At 47.6% G+C, this 23,121-nt stretch overlaps 1 protein-coding gene across 3 annotated transcripts in view; it reads left to right on the forward strand.

Annotated features, from left to right (window-relative positions):
- The first annotated feature begins 235 nt into the window (after positions 1-235).
- The window catches only part of UNC45B (unc-45 myosin chaperone B), a 39,798-nt gene continuing 16,912 nt past the window's right edge, over positions 236-23,121 (forward strand). Inside the window, exons 1-12 of one of the 3 annotated variants that reach the window (XM_025362841.1) lie at positions 236-403; positions 939-975; positions 1,967-2,142; positions 4,535-4,624; positions 6,188-6,355; positions 6,910-7,078; positions 10,617-10,787; positions 15,205-15,376; positions 19,519-19,819; positions 21,270-21,364; positions 21,548-21,695; positions 22,751-22,891. In XM_025362841.1, the coding sequence (XP_025218626.1) occupies positions 236-403; positions 939-975; positions 1,967-2,142; positions 4,535-4,624; positions 6,188-6,355; positions 6,910-7,078; positions 10,617-10,787; positions 15,205-15,376; positions 19,519-19,819; positions 21,270-21,364; positions 21,548-21,695; positions 22,751-22,891 (1,836 nt within the window). The remainder of the gene's footprint in view (positions 404-938; positions 976-1,966; positions 2,143-4,534; positions 4,625-6,187; positions 6,356-6,909; positions 7,079-10,616; positions 10,788-15,204; positions 15,377-19,518; positions 19,820-21,269; positions 21,365-21,547; positions 21,696-22,750; positions 22,892-23,121) is intronic. The other 2 variants (XM_025362842.1, XM_025362843.1) reach the window with 2 other exon arrangements.

The following is a 23,121-nucleotide window of genomic DNA, read 5'->3' on the forward strand; positions in this document are numbered from 1 at the left end:
AGGGACAGAGAGTGAGGCACAGGGACTTTCAACTTGGGCCAAGCTCTGAGCAGATGCTTTAATGCCTTCATGGGGCAATAAATTTGGGGGTTCTGGGGGTGGATCCCTTCCAGGCAGAATCCCCACCATCCTCTCTGGTGTGAGGGGACCCTGGAGCTCCGGACCTCAGACCAGGAGCCCAGCCCTGGGTCTGGAGTAAGGGGCTGACCAGACAGAGCTGCTCCTGTCCCGGCAGATGGCAGAGGTGGAAGCGGTACAGCTGAAGGAGGAAGGGAACCGGCATTTCCAGCTCCAGGACTACAAGGCCGCCACAAAGAGCTACAGCCAGGCCCTGAAGCTGACCAAGGACAAGGCCCTGCTGGCCACACTTTATCGGAACCGGGCAGCCTGTGGTCTGAAAACGGTCTGGGGCAGGGCAGGGCAGGGCACAGGGCGGGAGTGAGGCAGAGGGGCCTTGGGGCTGAATGGCAGCCCCTTCACCCTGATAGGAATTGTCCTTCATCACAGCTGGCTCCGCTGGGTGCCTGGGGTTAGAGAAGGGTGTCTCCCCTAACCCATGCCCTGGAAAGACAGAAATTCATCCAGAGCAGAATCAGCCCAACGCCAGGTGCTTTCATATGTTATTCATGGCATCTTACTAATGGCTATGAGATAGCTGTTGTTGTCCTCCCCCTATTGCAGATGAGAAACTCGGATCCAGAGGGCTTCATTAACTTGCTCAAGCTCTCCCAAGTAGTAGCAGAGCCGAGATTCAAACCTGGGTTTGCCTGATGTCAAAGCCTGTCCTCTTTGCCATGCCTACGAGGAGCATGCCCTGGGCCTCTGACAGCCTGCAGCTCCCCCAGCAAACCCTCTCCACTCACAGTGGGGACACTCTCTGGCCATCTCTGCATTGGGCCCACATTAACCGAGTCTCCTCCTCCTTCCCCTTTCCTCAGGAGAGCTATGTCCAGGCAGCTTCAGATGCCTCCAGAGGTGAGTCCCTCCCACCCCCAAGCTTGCCCTGTCACATTCTCCTCTGCATGGCCTGGGTTTTAATCTAGTTACCATTTTCGGGGAAGAAACAGTGAGTATGGAGTGACTTCAGAAGGGAGAGAACAAGCTGGAAAAGGGACTGGAAACATATCCTCTGAAGAGCAGTTCAGGGAAGCTGCAATATTTAGCCCAGAAAAGGCAACTCCCAGGTGGGACAGAGCTGCCTTCAAATTCCTAAAAGGCTGTCACAAGGAAGAAGGATTGGATTTCATCTCAGGGGCTCCAGGGCTGGGCAATGTTACAGGGAACGCATTTCAGGTGTGGAGAGGGCAAGGTTTTCTGATTAAGCTGCCTGGCTGTCTTTTTCTTTTTCTTTTTTTTTTTTGAGATGGAGCCTTGTTCTGTTGCCCAGACTACAGTGCAATGGCACGATCTCAGCTCGCTGAAACCTCTGCCTCCCAGGTTCAAGCAATTCTCCTGTCTCAGCCTCCCAAGTAGCTGGGATTACAGGTGCCTGCCACCACGCCTGGCTAGTTTTTGTATTTTTAGTAGAGACAAAGTTTCACCATGTTGGCCAGGCTGGTCTCGAACTCCTGACCTCATGATCTGCCCACCTTGGCCTCCCAAACTGTTGGAATTACAGGCGTGAGTCACTGCACCAGGCCTGCCTGGCTGTCTTGAGAAGGAGGGAGCTCCCCATTGCTGGAGGTATGCAAGCACCAATTGGTTAAGCCCCTGGCAGGGATCCTGTAGCAGAGACTGGAGCATTAGGAATTGGATGACATGACCCTCAAGCTCTCTTCCCACCTTGAAACTCTGTGGCTCTTACTGTCTAACGAAGGGGAGGTATGGGCCAGAGAGTCCACATGGGTTAATCTCCAAGGAAGACACAGAAGCCCAGCAAGAGCATGCTTCCTGGGGTTGGGGCAGTGGGGTTGGTGGTCTATAGTCTGGCTCCCTAAGGCCCTCATCCTCCGTCTCCCCTCGATAGCCATTGACATCAACTCCTCGGACATCAAGGCTCTGTATCGGCGATGCCAGGCACTGGAGCACCTGGGGAAGCTGGACCAGGCCTTCAAGGACGTGCAGCGTTGTGCCACCCTCGAGCCGCGGAACCAGAACTTCCAGGAGACGCTGAGGAGACTCAACACCAGCATTCAGGAGAAGGTGAGCTGGGCCTCTTCCCACAACCCTTGGCTGCCCAGTCCCTCTCTTCATTCCTAGTAGGAATGGGTTAGGGAGGTGGGTCATCAGGGCAGGGCTAGCCCTACCTCCACACTCTGAGATAGAGACAGCAAGTGGCATGGGCAGGCTGCACAGAACAGCTAAGCAGGTGCTTCTATCTGTGATGCCTGTTTGAGGGCACAAGCCAACCAAGGCTAGAACACAGGTCTTTTAAATTCCAGATGGGGCCTGGTGCAGTGGCTCATGCCTATAATCCCAACACTTTGGGAGGCCAAGGCGGGCAGATCACCTGGGGTCAGGTAGTTTGAGACTAGCCTGGACAACATGGCGAAACCCGTCTCTACTAAAAATACAAAAAATAGCCATCTGGGTGGGGGTGCCTGTAACCCCAGCTACTCAAGAGGCTGAGGCAGGATAATTGCTTGAACATGGGGGGCGGAGGTTGCAGTGAGCTGAGGTCATGTGCCATTGCACTTCAGCCTGGGCAGCAGAGAGAGACTCCGTCCCTCACACCCACCCCCCCCAACACAAAAATTCCAGATGGAGACTTAGAAATATTATTATAACTTAGTATGTCTGCAACATGATCTATCTCTCTTTCTAAGTATTATAAAATACCTGGGAACTGAGGACATCGATGAGGGATAGAGGAGAGCCAGGCCCCATTAGGAGCGTGATTGTTTTTTGGAGACAGACTCTCACTTTGTTGCCCAGGCTGGAGTACAGTGGCCCATGATCTCAGCTGCTCACTCCAACCTCTGCCTCCTGGGTTTAAGCAATTCTTGTGCTTCAGCCTCCCGAGTACCTGGAATTACAGATGTGCACCACCACACCTGGCTAATTTTTGTGTTTTTGATAGAGATGGGGTTTCACTATGTTGGCCAGACTGGTCTCGAACTCCTGGCCTTATGTGATCCACCCACCTCAGCCTCCCAAAGTGCTGGGATTACAATGTGAGCCAGGAGCATACAATATTTTTTAGGAAATGGAGTAGGGTAGGGAGAACCTGGACAAGAGGTGAGAAATCCTGAACTCTAGTCCTGGCTCAGCTGCTAGTTTTGTGGGGCATCTGTTGGGGTGTTGGTTTCCTCTCTGTAAGAATGGTAAGGTAATCGATCACTCAGCCCCTTGCTCCAAGACTCAGTAACTTCTACACATCTGGAGAAGCCCTGTGGTAGGACCACAGCATGCTATCCAGGGTGCAGACTCAAGGACTGAGGAAATACAAACTAAGGAGAGATTCAGAGAGGGATAGGCGAAGGAAAGACCTCTCTGCATCCCCAAAGGAAATGAGCACAGGGCTGGATGCGGTGGCTCACGCCTATAATCCCAGCACTTTGGGAGGCCAAGGTGGGAGGATCACTTGAGCCCAGGAGTTGGAGACCAGCCTGGGCAACACAGGGAAAGATGCTGTTCCTATCAAAAATTAAAAATAAATTAAAAATAGGCTGGGTGGGGTAGCTCACGCCTGTAACCCCAACACTTTGGGAGGCCAAGGTGGGTGAATCACTTGGCATCAGGAGTTCGAAACCAGCCTGGCCAGCATGGTGAAACCCTGTCTCTATTAAAAATATAAAAATTAGCTGGACATGGTGGCACATGCCTGTAATTTCAACTACTCAGGAGGCTGAGACAGGAGAATCACTTGAACCTGGGAGGCAGAGGTTACAGTGAGCCGAGATTGTGCCATTGCACTCCAGCCTGGGTGACAGAGTGAGACTCCATATAAAAAAAAAAAAAAAATTAGAAAATGAGCTCAGAAGTAGGTGGGAGTACTGTGGACCCCCAGAACAAAGTAGCAGGAGGTTCAAAACAGGCTGGCGAGGTGGAGGATGTTGATCAGTTCGGTCACTTTATGAAACACCCAGAGCAGTGGGGTTGGACTGGGGACTGCAAGGGACTAGATATCCCAACAAAATGAGTTCGATTTGCCTGAAACAGCTTGAAGCTGCTTCATCTACACTTCAGGTGTGTTAAAAAGAAAAGAAAGAAAGCTGCTTCAGGATTCTGAGCATGGAGACATATTTCTGTTTTATCCCTATTTAAATGTCTAATAGCAAATGGTTTACTAGACTCTAAAACTGGGCTGAAGACCCTTTAGGCCTTCCCAGACTGTTGCGATGTCTCAGTGGGATAACGAATGTAACCAGATGGTAAGCCTTCAGGGGCAAGGACTTGATTTTGTCCACAATTCGACTGTATTTATTCATTCATCGTAGTTATCCAGTAAGTGTTTGTCGAATGAATACATGAATGAATGTATGTGTGAGAGCCCAGAGTAGACGCCCTGATATTTACTGAGATGAACTGAATGTGGAGCTGAAATGACGCGGACCCCACCTGCCTTCTTCCCTACTCCTTCCTCTCTCCTCAGCTCCGAGTGCAGTTCTCCACAGACTTGAGGGTACAGAAGATGTTTGAAATCCTCTTGGACGAAAACAGTGAGGCTGACAAGCGGGAAAAGGTAAGTGCTGGCCAATATCATCCAGCCAGCAGAAGGACCCGCTAGTCTGGACAGTGACATCATTCTGAGGGGGAAGGGGGACCGGAGGCCTGTCTTTGCAGCCCAGGAAGGAAAATTGGCCAAAGGTTAATCACATTGGAACACAGTGTAAACCGTAAGAAAGACTGAGATTTGGGTGAATTGAGTGAGGACGGTCATGCAGCAGGGTTGGATCCTGTCTTTATTTGAAATTTTGTTGTTTTGTTCATCGTGGATTTTATTTGGCATTGATTTTGATTTTTAAAAATATGGCATTGATTATTATTTGATTATTGAGTTCGTTGGTGTCCCTTTAAATTTTGCACCCAAGGCAAGTACCTCATTTGCCTCACTGTAACTTCAGCCCTAAGAAATAACAGCCCGTTAAAATCAAGTTTTATTTTATTAAAAAATATTGTAAAGAAGTCTTTCTGAAAAATTTAAATATTTACAGACATAATCATCCTCTTAACCAAACTTGTTACCTTGTTTTTTTTTTTAAGTTCCCTTCTAGTGCTTCTGCAAAGGAAAAAAATTGAACATTTGAGTGTTTTACATCTGTAAGAACTTGAGAAACAATGTCCACGGAATTTTTGTTAGTTTTATGGTCAATAAATCCATAAACTAGGCAAATATCTTTCCTAACAAACTCTTGTGAGAACATAATGAGTTGTTACAGATAAAACAAGTTTTTTTTTGTTTTTTTTGTTTTTAAGTGCAAAACCCTTAGCTGATAGTGATGGTTCTGGGCATGCTTGCCTGAAATTCTCTATTAAGCCCTCTCCCCAGCACCCAACTCAACATCTCTTTGCCCACCTCCTCACCTTCTTCTACCTCCTGTGTTTCTCAGCCCTGGGTTCTCAGGTCCTGCTTGAGACCTGGAGCCTTTTAAGGTTCGTGCATCCTTAAGTTGGAAGGCTTTCGGTGGGAAGAGACTTGGGAACCTGCTTGCTCAACTGCTGAAATTTACAGATGAGGAGTCTGGGGTCCAGAGAAGTGCTGTGACTCACCTGAGCTCATAAAGCTACCAGGGAGCAGAATCAGAACTCAAACCCAGGGCTTTCAGGTCTCATCTATAGTGTTTCTGCTGCTCACTTCCTGGGAACTTCAGATTCCTCTGAACAGGAAAATCAACAAAATGTTTAAGGACATGATTCTCCGTGTAAAAACACTACATTTCTCCACCTTTTTTCTAGTCCTTCTCTATAAGCATTATACACATCTTTATTTTAGCATAAGTGCAATTGGAGTAAACATATGATTCTGATTCTGCATACCAGTGCTTTTTCCATTGGTCTTAGTCTTTTTATTCATGACTTTAATGACTGCAATATATTTCATCCAGTTGGTCTTGATGCAAGTTACTTGGCTTTTTTTCTTGAATTATGTTCTTGGGCTGTGTTTCCAGGAGGGGGATTACATGGTGAGATAATAGAACAATGTTCTGAAGATCCAGTCTTTGCACTGGCTCTTGTACTTGGCCCACGGTACAGGCCTGGGTGGCCATACCTCCCTCGTAACCCTCATTACCTCTTCCTCCTTCAGGCTGCCAACAATCTCATTGTCCTAGGCCGTGAGGAAGCAGGAGCTGAGAAGATCTTCCAGAACAATGGGGTAGCCTTACTACTGCAGCTTCTGGATACTAAGAAGCCTGAGCTGGTGCTGGCTGCAGTGCGGACCCTGTCGGGCATGTGCAGCGGCCACCGAGCCAGGGTGAGCCCCCAGCTGTAGGGCATGTGGAGCAAATGGCTGCTGGTCCAAGGATCTGGAGGGTGATACGTGGTCAGGGCTGTGGCTGGCATCAATGGAACCTCATAAAAAGTCAAAGAGTGTTCCAGTCTCTTTTTCCCTTTGAGTTAGAAATGGGTTTGACTAAGCAAAGACAAGTTATTGAAAGTGCTTAATGCAGAAGTGGTGAATGCAAAGGCTATGATATTTTACATTTTTTCATGCTAAGTCTTTGAAACCCAGTGTGTATTTTACACTACAGCACATCTCCACATGGTCTTGCCACAGTGCAAGAGCTCAACAGCCCCATGTGGCCAGTGGCCACTGTATTGGATGGCACAGCTCTGACCTCTGGAGACCGGCATGGCTTGTGTCAAGAGGTTTCCAGGACCAGGGAGCCCCATGAGGCAATGGCTGCCTGGGCTGATTTCTCTACTGCAGGGGATGGGGTGGGGAGGATTATCACACCCTCTCTAACCTGCATGGCAGCTGGAATGGAAGGGCAAGGCAGCTGACCATGGTTCTTGCTGGGGTTCTAGGCCACAGTGATTCTGCATGCAGTGCGGATAGACCGAATCTGTAGCCTCATGGCGGTGGAGAATGAGGAGATGTCTCTGGCTGTCTGCAATCTGCTCCAAGCCATCATTGACTCCCTGTCTGGGGAGGACAAGCAGGAGCATCGAGGGAAGGAGGAGGCCCTGGTTCTAGGTAGGAAATACTCTTCAATTTTAGTTCAAGGGGATGGGGAAAGAAAGAGTCAGTTGCCACCTCAGACTGGGCATTCCCTGTATGTGGGGATGGCTTGGTTTTATGTCTTTTCTTTTCCTTTTTTGAGATAGAATCTTACTCTGTCACCCAGGCTGGAGTGCAGTGGGGTGATCTAGACTCATTGCAACCTCCGCCTCCTGGGTTCAAGCACCTCTCCTGCCTCAGCCTCCTGAGTATCTGGTACTACAGGCACACACCACCATGCCCACCTAATTTTTGTATTTTTAGTAGAGACAGGGTTTCATCATGTTCGCCAGGCTGGTCTCAAACTCCTGACCTCAGGTGATCTGTCCACCTTGGCCTCCCAAAGTGCTGAGATTACAGGCATGAGCCACTGCACCCAGCCTGTCATATGTATTTTCTGATTGTAAAAGCAACAGGCATACAATGGAGTATTAGTCTTAAAAAGACAGGAAAATCTGACACATGCTACAATGTCTATGAACATTGAGGACATTATGCTAGTGAAATAAGCCAGCCACAAAAGGACAAATACTGCATGGATCCACTCATATGAGATACTTGAGTAGTCAAATTCATGGAGATAGAAAGTAGAACAGTGTTTGGCAGGGGTTGGAGGAGGAGAAATGGGGAGTTATTGTCTAATGGGGATGGAGTTTCAGTTTTGCAAGACGAAAATAATCCTGTGAATAGATTGTGGTGTTTGCACAATGGTATGAATATACTTAATGCCATTGAACTGTACACTTAAAAATTGTTACAATGGTAAATTTTATGTTATGTAAATTTTACCACCACTTAGAAAAAGTAACAGAGACTTATTGAAGACATTTGGGAAAATATAGAACTATGTAAAAATGAGAATAAATGCCTATAATTACCCATTCAGATAATCACTATTACCATTACCACATGTATCTTTCCTATCATTTTTTTTTAAACCATCCATATCAATATCTAACAAAATTGGAATTCTGCTATGAATAGTTGCATGTTCTTTTCTTCATTGAGCATTATATTAATATTGCATACCATTTAATATTCTTAAAAAGGATTCCTTTGATTTTAATAATTAATTTTACATTTGTTTCCTGCATATGCATATACAGACTCATGCTTCTCCCTGCACATCCAGGTCCTAGGCATCAACTTAGAAAATGTTGCTCTGGCCAGGAAGGTCAAAGAGGAAGGTTCACTCAGAAAACTTTATTTTCAAGAACATCATAATCTTCCCTTGTATGGATAATTCATCAATCAGCTCTATATTATTGGAGATTTCAATTATTTCCAATTTGCATGTTTATACAAAACTCTCCAGGAGCCATTTTTGCATCTGTGCTTACATTTATAATATTTATTTATTTATTTATTTATTTATTTATTTATTTATTTATTATTTTTGAGACAGAGTCTTGCTCTGTTGCCCAGGCTGGAGTGCAGTGGCATGATCTCGGCTCATTGCAACCTCCACCTCCCAGGTTTAAGCAATTCTCCTGCCTCAGCCTCCCGAGTAACTGGGCTTACAGGAGCACACTACCATGCCTGGCTAATTTTTGTATTTTTAGTAGAGATGGAGTTTCGCCATGTTGTCCTGGCTGGTCTCAAACTCCTAAGTTCAGGTGATCTGCCCGCCTCTGCCTCCCAAAGTACTGGGATTACAGGCATGAACTACCATGCCTGGCCACATTTATAATTATTTCCTGGGGTCAAATTCCTAGAAATGGAGCATAACTAATGTTCTTTCTATATCTTGCTCTCTAATTTCTTTCTGAGAGGCTGCATCAATTTATACTCTCACCAAGCAATGATAAGAGTCCGCATTTCAACACATTCTCATCAGATTTGAATGCTATCCTTCTTAAGGATATTTGCCTTGGATGTAGATTAAAATTATCTTGTTTGATTCAAAATAAAGTACTCATGAGATTGATCATTTTTCTGTATCTTTGTTAGCCATTTGGATTCCTTTATCTTTGGATGGTTTGTTCATGTTGTTACCTATTTTTTAATGTTTTCCTTATTTGTTTATTAGAGGCTTTTTTCTTTTTCTTTTTCTTTTTTTTTGTGTTAGACAGAGTCTTGTCTATCACTCAGGCTAGACAGTAGTAATGCAGTCACAGCTCACTGCAGCCTCAAACCTCTGGGCTCAATCCTCCCACCTCAGCTTCTGGAGTCACTAGGACTACAGGCTCGTGCCACTACGCCTGGCTAATTTTTAAATTTTTCATAGAGACAGGGTCTCACTTTCTTGCCCAGGCTGATCTCAAACCCCTGACCTCAAGTGATCTTCCTGCTGTGGCCTCCCAAAATGTTGGGATTACAGGTCACTGCACCCAGCCCTGAAGTCCCGGATTCTAGATGTGACTCTGACTTACTATTATTATAATGGTCAACTAGTCACTTTCCTTTTCTGAGCTAGAATTTTTGGAAGATCCAAGATGGCCCTGCTTGTGTGGCTGGCAGTTAACTGGAAATGTTGACCTTGTGGCCTTGCTAGTGGCCAGCTTGGGTTTCTATAGAACATGGTGGCTGGATTCTAAATGGACAAGCCCCAACGTGCAAGTGCCATGTAAGTCTCTGGTTATGCCACAGGTCACGTAAGCAGCCCAAGGCCAGTGTGGGAGGAGATTACCCAAGAGCATTTATACTGAGAGTCGTGTTTCCCAGGGAGACACCAATTCACAATCTTCCATGACTTCCTTGGGTTGAGCATCTCTGCTACAAAATTCTTACACATATTGATTTCCACTCTATCCCCTTGTAGCTTCCATCTGCCTCTGACCCAAAGTCTGCCCTCTGGAGTCTCACAGAAGGAGTCTATTATCTCACTCTCATGACTTGCCTTTGTCTGAAGATGAGCCGTCACATCAACTTACATCTTTCCTTCTTTAGGCGATGGAGCTGTATTCCTTCATCAGTTATTTATCTGACGTGGTTTGGAGAGCTTTGCTTTTCAGTTTGCCTGCCTTTGGGCTCCATCCTAGAATGAGAACAAAAATCTCTAAGTCTCAGGGAGGGCAAAATCAGAAAAAGGCATTTGTCTTTTAAGATCTACCAGTGGGCAGGAAGTCCTGGCGTCACAGACAAAAGCTTGAATTCAGGCACCCAGCATGCCTGAATCTGTGGGGAGTGAAATGTCTCTAAAGAGTATAAATTCCCTTTCTGAAAAGCATTTTATTAAATCAGTTTATTAAAAACCACATAAAGCATCCCTGGAGCTCTGCCGCTCACTGCTAGGAGTGAAGAACTTTCTAAGAATCCAAACTGCTCAAGGATGGAATGAGCTGTTGTAGAAGTCAGTGTTCAGGGTGGCTGGAGGACCGCTTGCGGGTGTTGTCTAGGGATTTCTCTCCCTTTTTTCAGGTGAGATGGGCAATACTATACTCTCCTGGGAATTCACATATTCAGAAAGTAGTGGATTCAGTATTTCCAGAGTCTAGAAGCTGCTGCCCTTCCTGGTCATATATATGTGAGATTTCCTACCCCTTTCTACTTACCCCTGTCCTCTTGTTTTCAGACACCAAGAAGGACCTGAAGCAGATCACCAGCCACCTGCTGGACATGCTAGTCAGCAAGAAGGTATCTGGCCAGGGCAGGGATCAGGCGCTGAACCTGCTCAATAAGAATGTCCCCAGGAAGGACCTTGCCATTCACGACAACTCACGCACCATCTATGTGGTGGATAACGGTGAGAAGAGGGGAGGGTTTGGGGCTTGCTCAAGCCTTTTAAGTGGGCACCAGGGCACTAAACAGAAAATGGAAGATGTGAGGCTCTTGAAGGGGTCTTCAGTCCTAACTGAAAAGGTGTGAAAAGGCGTTGGCACATCAGGATCACCAGTGGGCCTGTGAAGGTGCAGGTCAAGGCTCTGAATTCAGAGCCTGAACACGCCCAGGAAGTGCCCAAACACATCCCCAAAACGTGTGGGTGGAGCTACCTAGCAAATGGGGACAAGGACTCCACCAACCGCAGGGTAAAATTCCGGAAGTCTCATGGTTGGTAAATACTTCACAGGCCTTTCAAAAGGGAGGAAATTGTATCAAGTATACTTTACATAAAGCACAGTGAGAATGTTTGTAAACCCAAAAGTATCTGAGACAGTTCTCAATCAATTTAGAAGTTTATTTTGCCAAGGTTACAGACATGCGCAGAGAGGAAACACAGAATCACAGAAACAGTCTGTGGTCTCAGCCTTTCTCCAAAGATGATTTTAAGGGCTTCAATATTTCAAGGGGAAAAGCAGCCTGGAGGGGAAAGAGGAAGGGTACGTTCACATTATATTAATGCACACGTTGGAAGAGAAAGGAGGAGGCAGGGAAATAGTCAATTACCTATTTGTCTCCTGCTCAGTAAATGACCACTTTACACAAGATAAGGTGAACATAGAGTGGACATATTTAAGCACTAATTTACTAAACCTGTGGAGATATTTAATTTTTTATCTGTAGCTACCTGCTTAGGAATAAAAGGAAAGGCAGTCTCTTGCATGACTCAGCTTTCAGCTTAATTTTTTTTCCTTTGGTTTAGGGAATTGAGGGGGATCCCAAGATTTTATTTTAGTTTTTAAATTTATTATTATTTTTTTTTAGAGATAAGGTCTCACTCTGTTGCTCAGGCTAGAGTGCAGTCGCGTGATCATAGTCACTGCAACCTCAAATTCCTGGGCTGCAGCGATCCTCCTCCCCCTCAGCCTCCCGAGTAGCTGGGACCACAGGCACACACCATCATGCCCGGCTAATTTTTTTTATGTTTTGTGGAGATGTGGTTTTGCTATGCTGCCCAGGCTGGTCTCAGACTCCTGGATTCAAATGATCCTCCTGCCTTGGCCTCCCAAAGTGCTGGAATTACAGGCACGAACCACGGGACCAGGCCAAGATTTTATTTTCCTTTCACATGTTCTGGCAGTCACTCAATTTGTCAGCTCCGAGATGTTACCCCTCTCCTCAGTCAACTTCTTTGATTGTTAAGGAATCATACCTGTGGTTTTATGATCTGCTATGGTAAATTCTTCCAAAGATTTTATGACACACAGACTATCCCTTGTTCTAAAAGACTCAGATCAGCTTTTCCCAGCTTAAAAAATATCTTTTGATATTGCACTTCCCTTGTTTGGTTTTTACAGACCTCAACAAAGTACATGTGCAAGTGCTTAGACTTCAGCACATTACTCTACTGCTAAACGCCCAAACCCCACTTCCTCCCTGCCTCATTCTGGTCTTCTCCGCATGTATCATGAAACGTGAGCGTTAACAACAGACCTTCTCTCTCTGCACCAGGATCTAGGCTCATCCACGTGTTACGGGTTGGGACAGGTGGAGAGCACTATTTTTTATTCTGTTCTTTTTGCAAAGGGCACCAACATGGATAGCTCTTGGGTAAAAATAATGTGGATTTTAAAATTCCAATATTCGAATACAAAGCTGCAATGTTGAGGTGTTACGTGTTGTGCAAACTGGGCTGGGAGACACGGTAAAGGAGCCGTCAGGATGTCAAACCTGAAGTGAGCTTTTGGGTGAGGGAAGGGGCAAAGATTAACAGGAAGAAGGTCTGGAGTGTTTGAACAGAAGAGAAACGAGATGCTCAAGGCGTGGGCAAGAATGGAAGGGGAGAGTGGGAGATGGGATTGGAGAGGTGCATTTGAGGGAGGCTTTTGGGACCCAGGCTGGGGACTCTGGGTTGGCTCATCAGGCACTTCCTGTTACTCCCCAGCCCTGTTGAGCACTTTTTAAATGTGTGGTTGTGACATAATAAGAAATATACATATTTGGTCTCTGCTGCTGTTTCCTGGCACACAGCTAACCTCTGAAGTGATAAGTATCTTTTTGTATGCTCATGTAATAACTGGTGGCTGGAATCCCCTAGGTAACCTCAGAATGTCAGAATGGGGGCCAGTTGCCAGGGGAAACAACCATGCAATCACAGGATTGGAACTTTCAGCCCCTTACCCTTTACCTCCAGGGAGGGGAGAGGGGCTGGAGGTGGGATTCATCACTAATAACCGATGATTTAATCAACCGTGCCTACATAATGAAGCCTGTGTTTTAAAAAAATCCCTCACCAAAGGGGCTTAAAGTGCTCCCAAGTTGGTGAACCCATGGAGGTGCTGGTGAGGTGGCTACCTGGAGAGGGCATGGAAGCGCCATGCCCCTTGCCAATACCTTGCCCTCTGCATCTCTTCCATCTGGCTGTTCCTGAGTTTTTGTTTTTGTTGTTGTTGTTTTTTAAATAATAAATTGGTAATCAAGTAACTAAACTGGTTTTCTGAGTTCTGTGAGCCATTCTAGCAAATTATCAAACCCGAGGGAGAGGGTCATGGGAATCTCTGATTTATACTTGGCCAGTCAGAAGCACAGGTGGCAACTGGGACTGCTGGCATCTGAAGGAGGGTAGTCTTGTGGGACTGAGCCCTTAACCTGTGGGGTCTGTGCTAACCCCAAATAGATAGTGTCAGAGTTGAATTGTAGGATACCCATCTGGTGTCAGAAGTAAGCTCTGAGAGTAGAAGCGGTTTAGGGAGGAAACAGAAGTTTTCCTTTAAGTGGTGAAATGTAGGTTGCACAAAATTTACTGCCAGGCACTTTCTTTTTCTTTTTCTTTCATGTGTGGAGATGGGTTATGTTGCCCGGGCTGGTCTCAAACTCCTGGGCTCAAGTGATCCTCCCACCTCGACCTAACCAAAGTGCTGGAATTATAGGCATGAGCCACTAAGCCACTTCCAGGCACTTTTTTTTTTTTTTTTTTGAGATGGAGTTTTGCCCTTGTTGCCCAGGCTGGAGTGCAATGGCGTGATCTTGGCTCACTGCAACCTCCACCTCCCGAATTCAAGCGATTCTCCTGCCTCAGCCTCCCAAGTAGCTGGGACTACAGGCACCCGCCACTGCGCCCAGCTAATTTTTTTGTATTTTTAGTAGAGGCGGGGTTTTGCCATGTTGGCCAGGCTGGTTCCAGGCACTTTTAATTCCCTCCTAACATCTAGAGTTACATGCCTCCCAGCTTTTACCCGGAATGTTCTTCCTCCCACTTCCTTGTACTACCCAAGGTCTGACCAGCCCCAAGCCACCTCTAAAACCTGGCTCTGAAATCCACCTGTCTGTTGCCCCAGAGGCAATATAGTGTGACGGCTTACATCACAGGCTTTGAAATCAGACGTGATTGGGAGTGTGTCCTTGCTATGTCACTGGGCAACTTACTTGACTTCTCTAAGGCTTGTTTTTCTTCTCTGAAAGATGGGAATAATGATATCTAACCAGTAGGGGTATTGTTAGGATTAGATGAAGTTAATGTGTATAAAGCTCTTGGCATGTAATAAGTGCTCAGAATAAATTGCAGATATTATTTTGTTGAAGTGAATGACCCCATTTTCAGTGCTACCCTTCTATACTTATCACATCTCATTGTAATCTTCATATGTCAGTTTTCCCTATTGTATTGTGAGCTTTTGGAGGTCAGAATCGTATCGTTTATTTTGGTAGCCAGTACCCCAAAGGTGCTCATTTATTCAACAAAGACATGACTGTTGAATTTGCCCAATGGTAATAGGAAGCCATTGAAGATTTTTCAACAGAAGAGATGAGAAGACATCATCATAATAAATGTAAATATGGCATTTACTAAATACATAATAATTACACACTCAATAATAAATATTTATTGAGTGATAGTGATGTGTCTGGATTGACAGCAGTGTTTCCATACGTTATCTCATTGAGCCCTCAAACTTTATGAGGTAGGTAGTATTGTTCTCATTTTAAAAATGAAGAAGCTGAGGCTTGAGGAAGAGAATATGAAATAGTATTTGGAGAAGTCTATACATCAACCTGTGGAATGTCAGCATTGGTAGAGTTCCCTGAGATCAACTAGTCCTGATTTTGTACATATGAAAATAGAGGCCCCTAGAGGGAGGTGAATTGGTCAAGGTGGGGGCAGTGTCAGGTGTAGAACCTGGGTCCCTTGACCCCATTCTAGGGCCCTTCATTCTGGATGAACTACATGTGTTCTACAGACAGGGCTGGAGAGAAGCTGGTGATAACACGACACTGAGTGAGGAGTGTGTTTGTGAGGATGGAGCCCAGCAGGAATCTTAGGCTTGCCACTGTCTACCCTGCAGGTCTGAGGAAGATCCTGAAGGTCGTGGGGCAGGTTCCAGATCTGCCATCCTGCCTGCCCTTGACTGACAACACCCGCATGCTGGCCTCTATCCTCATCAACAAGCTCTACGATGACCTGCGCTGTGACCCGGAGCGCGATCACTTCCGCAAGATCTGCGAGGAATACATCACGTAAGTTTCCTGGAGGCCTCACAGGGTCAGGCTCTGTCTTAGTTATCTATGGCTGTGTAATAAATTATCTCAAAATTTAGCAGCTAAAAACAATAATGTTTTTTTATCTCACACCAGAACAGAAATTTGGGAGTGGTTTGGCTGGGTGGCTCTGGCTTATGATCTTTCATGAAGTTACAGTCATGTGCTGGCTGGGGCTGCAGCCATCTGAAGGCTTGATGGGGGCTAGAAAATGCTTCCAAGATGATGGACTTACACAGCTGGCACATTGGTGCCGGCTGTTGGTGGGAGGCCTCGGTTCCCCCCACTGCAGATCTCTCCAGAGGCTGCTGAAGCGTCTTCACTGCATGCCACTGGCTTGTCCCACAGTAAGAGATCCAAGAGAGAGTAAGGCCGCAGGGAGATGTCTTCTCTATCTAGCCTCAGAAGACACACGTCATCACTTCCGCCACATTCTATTCATTAGAAGCAAGTCAGTAAGTTTGGCCTACATTTAAAGGGAAAAAATTAGGTTTCACTTTTTGCAGGGAGGAGTGTCAACATATTTTTGAACATATTTTATTTATTTGTTGAGACAGGGTCTCACTCTGTCCCCCAGGCTGGAGTGCAGTGACACAATCATAGCTCACTGCAGCCTCAAACTTTTGGGCTCAAGTGATCCTCCTTCCTCGGCCTCAGCCTCCCAAGTAGCTGAGACTACAAGCGTGCACTACCATGCCTGGCTAATTTTTGTATTTTTTGTTTCACTGTGTTTCCCAGGCTGGTCTTGAACTCAGCCTCCCAGAGTAGCTGGGACTACAGGCATATGCCACCATGCTGGGCTAATTTTTTTTTTTTTCCTGTCACCCAGGCTGGAGTACAGTGGCATGATCATGGCTCACTGCAGCCTCAGCCTGTTGGGCTCAAGCGATCCTCCTTCCTCTGCCTCAGCCTCCCGAGTAGCTGAGACTACAAGCGTGCACTACCATGCCTGGCTAATTTTTGTATTTTTTTGTTTCACTGTGTTTCCCAGGCTGGTCTTGAACTCCAAAGCTCAAACAATCTTCCTGCCTCAGCCTCCCAAAGTGCTGGGATTACAGGCATCAACTACCTTGCCCAGCCACGGACATATTTTAAACCTACCACTGGCTTCTGTGGTTGAAAGGAACAAATGTCAGCTTGTCAAGGAGGGAGGCCCGGTTCTTTCAAGACTAAGAACTGTGTGGCTTTGCAGAGTTAGACAGGGGTTAGGGCCCTCAGCAGCTACAGTTCCTGGGTCTCCTTACTGGCGCTCCAGCATCAGTGTGACTCCAGTGCATGACCTTTCAATTCTTTATTGCAGTGATTCCAAGACTTGTAAATTATTCAGATTTCTGAGATATCCCCTCTTGACTCCGTAGTTTGGGGTGTGGCTCAGGAAGCTGCATGCTTAAAAACACTCCAGGTGTCTTAGGTGGGTGAAGACGTTGCCTTCACTCTGCTTTTCCTTTCTATATTCCAGGGGTCAACAAACCTTTTCTACGAAGGGCCAGAGAGTAAATATTTTAGTCTTTGTGGGACATAAAAGTCTCTGTCAACATATTTTTTTTGTCTTTTTTTTTTTTTTTTCCTTTTTGTGGAGAACAGGGTCTGGCTATATTACCCAGGCAAGTCTCAAACTCCTGGGCTCAAGCTATCCTCCCGCCCCTGCCTCCATGAGAGCTGGGATTACAGGCGTGAGCCACCGCGCCCGGCTCTGTCAACATATTTTAAAAAATCCTTTAAAATGCAAAAAGCTGGCTGGGTGCAGTGGCTCACACCTCTAATCCCAGCACTTTGGGAGGCCGAGGCATGCGGATCACCTGAGGTCAGAAGTTCAAGATCAGCCTGACCAACATGGTGAAACCCCATCTCTACTAAAAATACCAAAAATTAGCTGGGTATGGTGGCGCATGCCTGTAATCCCAGCTACTAGGGAGGCTGAGGCAGAAGAATCACTTGAACCCAGGAGGTGGAGGTTTTAGTGAGCCAAGATTGTACCACTGCACTCCAGCCTAGGCGACAGAGCAAAACTCCATCTTAAAAAGAAAGAAAAAAAAAAATGCAAAAAGCTGCTGGCCAGGTGTGGTGGCTTATGCCTGTAATCCTAGCACTTTGGGAGGCCGATGTGGGAGAGTCACCTGAGGCCAGGAGTTCGAGACCAGCCCGGGCAATGTAGAGACCCCCATCTCTAAAAAGAAAAAAAATTTAAAAATTAGCTAAGTGTGGTGGTGCACCCCTGTAGTTCCAGTTACTTGGGAGGCCGAGGTAGGAGGATCACTTGAGCCCAGGAGGTCAAGGCTGCAATGAGCCATGAATGCACTACTGCACTCCAGCCTTGGTAACAGAGTGAGACTCTGTCTCAAATAAAATAAAATAATGTGAAAGCTATTCTCAACTCCCTGGATTTGCCAACTCCTTCTCTACCCCATGGCTTCTACTCACCCTGACTTTGGTTCACTGATCTCTTCTTAAGGCTTCTCTCTTTCTCTATCTCAGTTTCAACTTTTCCTGGTGACCTCTTGAGTCCCTCATGAGGTCCCCAGTTGACTTCCGTTACTTGTCATCCAGCTAGTTCTTATTTGGGCTTGTTGATTGAAGCCCCCTCCTGCCAGCCTGTGGAATGCTGAGAGGAGGGGTCACTGCCTTCATCAAATGGTACTCCAGCCTGCCCCTAGCAAGAGTGGAATACACCCCGCTTCATCAGGGGCGGGGGCTGTGTGGGGACCCAGTGCCAGCTCAAAGGTCAGACTCCAACTGATTACGAAGGATGCTGGTTCCCTGGGCACTGAGTGGAGAGATGAGGCACAGGACATGAGAGCCCCCTCAAGCTGGAGGGTCTCTCAGAGCTTCCAAAGCCGACTCCTCTTCCCCAGGGGAACTTGCCCGAGATCCTCCAACAATCAGAGGCAGACATGGGACCAGAGCCCAGGTCTTGGACTCTCAGTGTGGAGTTCTCCTGACCAGTCCACGCTGCCTTCTTGCATTTATACACAGCCGCATTTCCACTGTGCACATGTGCCCTGTTTCCCACAATGCACCAACCTGGGCAGACGAGAAGCATCAGAAGGCGTGTCACCTCTGACATTCCCACGCAGAGATTCTCCCCTAGAGTAGATGGTAATAGATTCCGAAAGCAAGGCAGAACATTCCTGGATATCTAACCCACATGCTCACTGACAGGGGACGGACTGAGACCAGATCACCAGAGGGGAGTGACCGGCCCAGGCCATGTCACAGTGAGATACCGTGTGAAGGGCATCATGCTAGGCCTTTTTGTGCTGTTGTCGATGCTGTACTGTCTTCCCAGACACAGCAGCTGCTGGAAAGTCTGTCAGCTGACAGCTCTCAGCTGTTCTCTCTCTTTGGGACTTGCCTCAGTTGGGGAGAGCTGTTTCACCCTCTCCAGGGAAGCCAGTGTGCAAAGACTCGCCCCAGGCTAGCTGAGGTGACTCAGACCTATAATAGCAGTGCTTTGGGAGGCCAGGTGAAAAGATCACCTGAGGCCAGGAGTTTCAGATCAGCTTGGGCAACAAAGCAAGATCCCGTCTCTACCAAAAATGTAAACAATTATCTGAGCATGATGGTGTGCACCTGTAGTCCCAACCGCTCAGAAGGCTGAGGTGGGAGGATTGCTTGAGCTTAGGGGTTTGAGGTCACAATGAGCTATGATGGCACCAGTGTACTCCAGCAACAGAGCAAGACTCAGTCTAAAAAAAAAAAAAGACTCACTCCGACTTGGAACAACTGTGAAGGATGTTCCAGCTCCAGAACTTCTTGGAGGCTGAGGCTTTGTGGTGACTGCAAAATGCCTCCCTCTGCCCCAGTCCTGCTTCCTTCTCTTCCCAAGAGCTCTCGCAAATAAACTTCCTGCATGCCAATCCCTGAGTCACAGTGTATTTCCCAGAGGCACACCCTGTGACACATCTGTTATGTCATTTATCCTCAGCACAACTCTGAGAACTAGTAGTACTATCCTCAGTTTACAGGAGCTGAGGCTCAGAGAGGTTCGCTGAATTGCCCAGTATCACACAGCACATGAGTGGTGGAGCCAGGATGCAAATCCAAATCTGTCTGCCTCCAAATCTCACACTCTTTCCACTCTCTTGGACCCGTTCTCTTGACCACCCTTGGCTTTGTTTTAGGGGCAAGTTTGACCCCCAGGACATGGACAAGAATTTGAATGCCATCCAGACGGTGTCAGGGATCCTGCAGGGCCCCTTTGACCTGGGCAACCAGCTGCTGGGACTGAAAGGTGTGATGGAGATGATGGTGGCACTATGTGGCTCAGAGCGTGAGACGGACCAGCTGGTGGCCGTGGAGGCCCTCATCCATGCCTCCACCAAGCTCAGCCGTGCCACCTTCATCATCACCAATGGAGTGTCACTGCTCAAACAGATCTACAAGACCACCAAAAATGAGAAGATCAAGATCCGCACACTGGTGGTGAGTGGGCTCGGTACCACCCTCCTACTCGGTACCAGGAGCCATGCCAGGCACCAGCGACACCGAAATGAATGAGTTGAGGCCGCTGTCCTTGGGGAGACCAGGTTCAAGTGGGCACCAGACCCAGCCACAGACCCCTGCAGAATAGGGCATATCCAGGGGGCTTGTGAGGTTGTAGATTCAGAACGGTGAACTCGGCTGTTTAACCCTAAGGATGTTCGTCTCCCTGCTTACGAACAACACGAACACTGATGAGCTTGCGTCCAGGACGCATTTTCAGAGCAAATTCTGAAAAGTCAGTTTCCTTAATCAGTTTCTATAAGGTATTTTTTTTCCACTTTCATTTTACCTTTTTTCTTTTTTGAGATAAAGTCTCAGTCTGTCACCTAGGCTGGAGTGTAGTGGTGTAATCTCAGCTCACTGCAACCTCCACCTCCCAGGCTCAACTGACTCTCGTGTCTCAGCCCCCAGAGTAGCTGGAATTATAGATGTGTGCCACCACACCCAGCTAATTTTTGTATTTTTAGTAGAGACAGGATTTTGCCATGTTGGCCAGTCTGGTCTTGAACTCCTGACCTCAGGTGATCCAACCCCCGGGCCTCCCAAAGTGCTGGGATTACAGGTGTGAGCCACTGTGCCTGGCCTGAAGTTATTATTATTATTGTTGTAATGTTTTGAGACAGAGTCTCCCTCTGTCACCCAGGCTGGAGTCCAGTGGCATGATCTTGGCTCACTGCAACCTCCACCTCCTGGGTTCAAATGATTCTCCTGCCTCAGTCTCCCAAGTAGCTGGGATTACAGGTGCCTGCCAGCACAACCGGCTAATTTTTGTATTTTTAGTAGAGATGGGTTTCACCATGTTGGCCAGGCTGGTCTCAAACTCCTGGCCTAAGAGATACACCCGCCTTGACCTCCCAAAGTGCTGGGATTACAGGCGTGAGCCACTGCACTCAGCATCAATTTTTTAAAAACAAATTTTAGCTTCTGACAAAAGTGAATTTTCTCTTATGAAATCGCCCCCCTAAGAAAAGTCCAATTTTCTCTGGGTAGAATTTTGCACATCTGAATCTTATCTATCCAGAAGATAGAATTTCGCTGCCAGTTTCTGTGCCATAATAAGGTTCCCCATTGAAGCTTCAGATGTGGTTAACTTGGTCTTGCTGTTTTTTCCAAAATGGCAGGCACAATACATCTGTGGGGTCAAAATGGTGGGGGTCAAAATGGAGGGCAAGAACTTGCAACTTGATGGGCCTCTAACCCAGAGCATCAGGGAAAGTATCTCAGCAGAGGTGACACCTGAGCTGAGTTTTACAGTCTGCACAGAGGTGGATCCAAGCAAAGAAAGAGGGGCGAAGTGTTCTGGCCATGGAAACCAGTTGGAGCAGGGCTTCATCCGCAAGCCTTGGTGTCTCTGATCCTGCATGCATCTGCTGTCTCCTCTCCTCCACAGGGACTCTGTAAGCTTGGCTCCGCAGGCGGCACAGACTACGGTCTCAGGCAGTTTGCGGAAGGGTCGACAGAAAAGCTGGCCAAACAGTGTCGCAAGTAAGGGGGGTGTGTTTCCCAGGCCCTCCACCTCCTCACGCGCCTTCCGGGCAGGAGTCTCTGGGGTGCGCTCCAGTGGAGTGTGAAAGGGCCCTCATCATCGGTTCACCACCCTGAAATCGCCTCACCTTCTTGACCTGAGCCCTGGGCCCCTTCCCACGTGTGTTCCCTCCTCACTTCCAGGTGGCTGTGCAATACGTCCATAGACACCCGGACCCGGCGCTGGGCAGTGGAGGGCCTGGCCTACCTCACGCTGGACGCTGATGTGAAGGACGACTTTGTCCAGGACATCCCTGCCCTGCAGGCCATGTTTGAGCTGGCCAAGGCAAGTGTGGAGGAGTCTGGCCTGACCACAAACCTCAGGAGAGGTCTGCTGGGTCCAGACCCACAGGGATTGGATCCCAGTCTTCCTCCTGGCTCTACTCCTTACCCCTGTGTAAACCTGATCGGTTATTTCCCCTTTTCTGGCCCTCATTTTACCTGACTGTAAAATGGACTCCCAACTCCTAATGCCTTCCAGAGTGGGAAGATGCACAGGAGGGCAGTTTGTTTTCCTGGGGTCCTCAGGAGGTGAGGTCTTGAAGGACCTGAGGCAGCTAAAAAAAAAAAAAAAAAAGCAGGGGGGCATCGTAGCACGCGCCTGTAATCCCAGCACTTTGGGAGGCTGAGGCGGCCGGATGGCTTGAGCTCAGGGGAGTTCGGGACCAGCCTAGGCAACATGGTGAAACCCCATCTCTACAAAAAATAAAAAAATTAGCTGGGCGTGGTGGCACATACCTGTAATCCCAGCTACTCGGGAGGCTGAGGTGGGAGGATTGCTTGAGCCTTGGGAGGTCGAGGCTGCAGTGAGCTAGAATTGCACCTCTGCACTACAGCCTGGGTGACAGAGAGAGAGACCTTGCCTCAAGAAAATAAATAAGTAAAAGAGGCTGTGCCTGGCCTTTCTGGGAATCTGCCCTCCCTCCGAGACCCTCCCAGACTCCTTTCCTTGTCTGCCGGGCCAACTCCCTGGCTCTTTTCTACCAGTAAAGGAAGAAAGTTTGGGAGAGATTTTCTCCAGGACCTGAGAATGTTCAGCTCCCGCCCCATCTCCAGCTGGATGGGAAAGTATTAGACTGGGCTTTTGGAATAGGCACAAACTGAGGATCTTTGTGAGACAGCTCCTATTCATACTGCCAGAGCTGCTGTTGGAGGGTACAGGAGACACTGCTGCCCGCCTTTATGGACAGAGCCTCTCCTGCACTGCTGTCTTTCCTCAGAATGGGCCCTACCAGCTGCACTCCTCCCACACCAACCTGCCGGCCACATGAGGGAGCATCCTGGAAGCAGAGATTTGTCCTAAAGTTTCCTTTCTGCTTTCCTTCTCCCCGACCCTGTGCCTTCCAGACCAGTGACAAGACCATCCTGTACTCGGTGGCCACCACCCTGGTGAACTGCACCAACAGCTACGATGTCAAGGAGGTCATCCCGGAGCTTGTCCAGCTCGCCAAGTTCTCCAAGCAACATGTGCCCGAGGAGCACCCCAAGGTAGGGTCAGGCGCGACGTGGGAGGGATCTGGTCTGTGCCACCAGGCCTCCAAAAGAGGCGGAACGGCAAAAGGAGTGGTGTCGGGAGCAGCGTGGTGTGTGTCTGAGTGGTTGGGGGTAGGATACACATACACTGAAGATGTTCATGGTAAACTTTCCCACCAGATGGTGCTCATGCTTTTTTTTCTTTGTTTCTATTTTCTATTTTGAAAAAAATCCAACAATTTGTA

The sequence above is a fragment of the Theropithecus gelada genome, chromosome 16 (assembly GCF_003255815.1).
Source record: "Theropithecus gelada isolate Dixy chromosome 16, Tgel_1.0, whole genome shotgun sequence".
NCBI classification, from domain to species: Eukaryota; Metazoa; Chordata; class Mammalia; order Primates; family Cercopithecidae; genus Theropithecus; species Theropithecus gelada.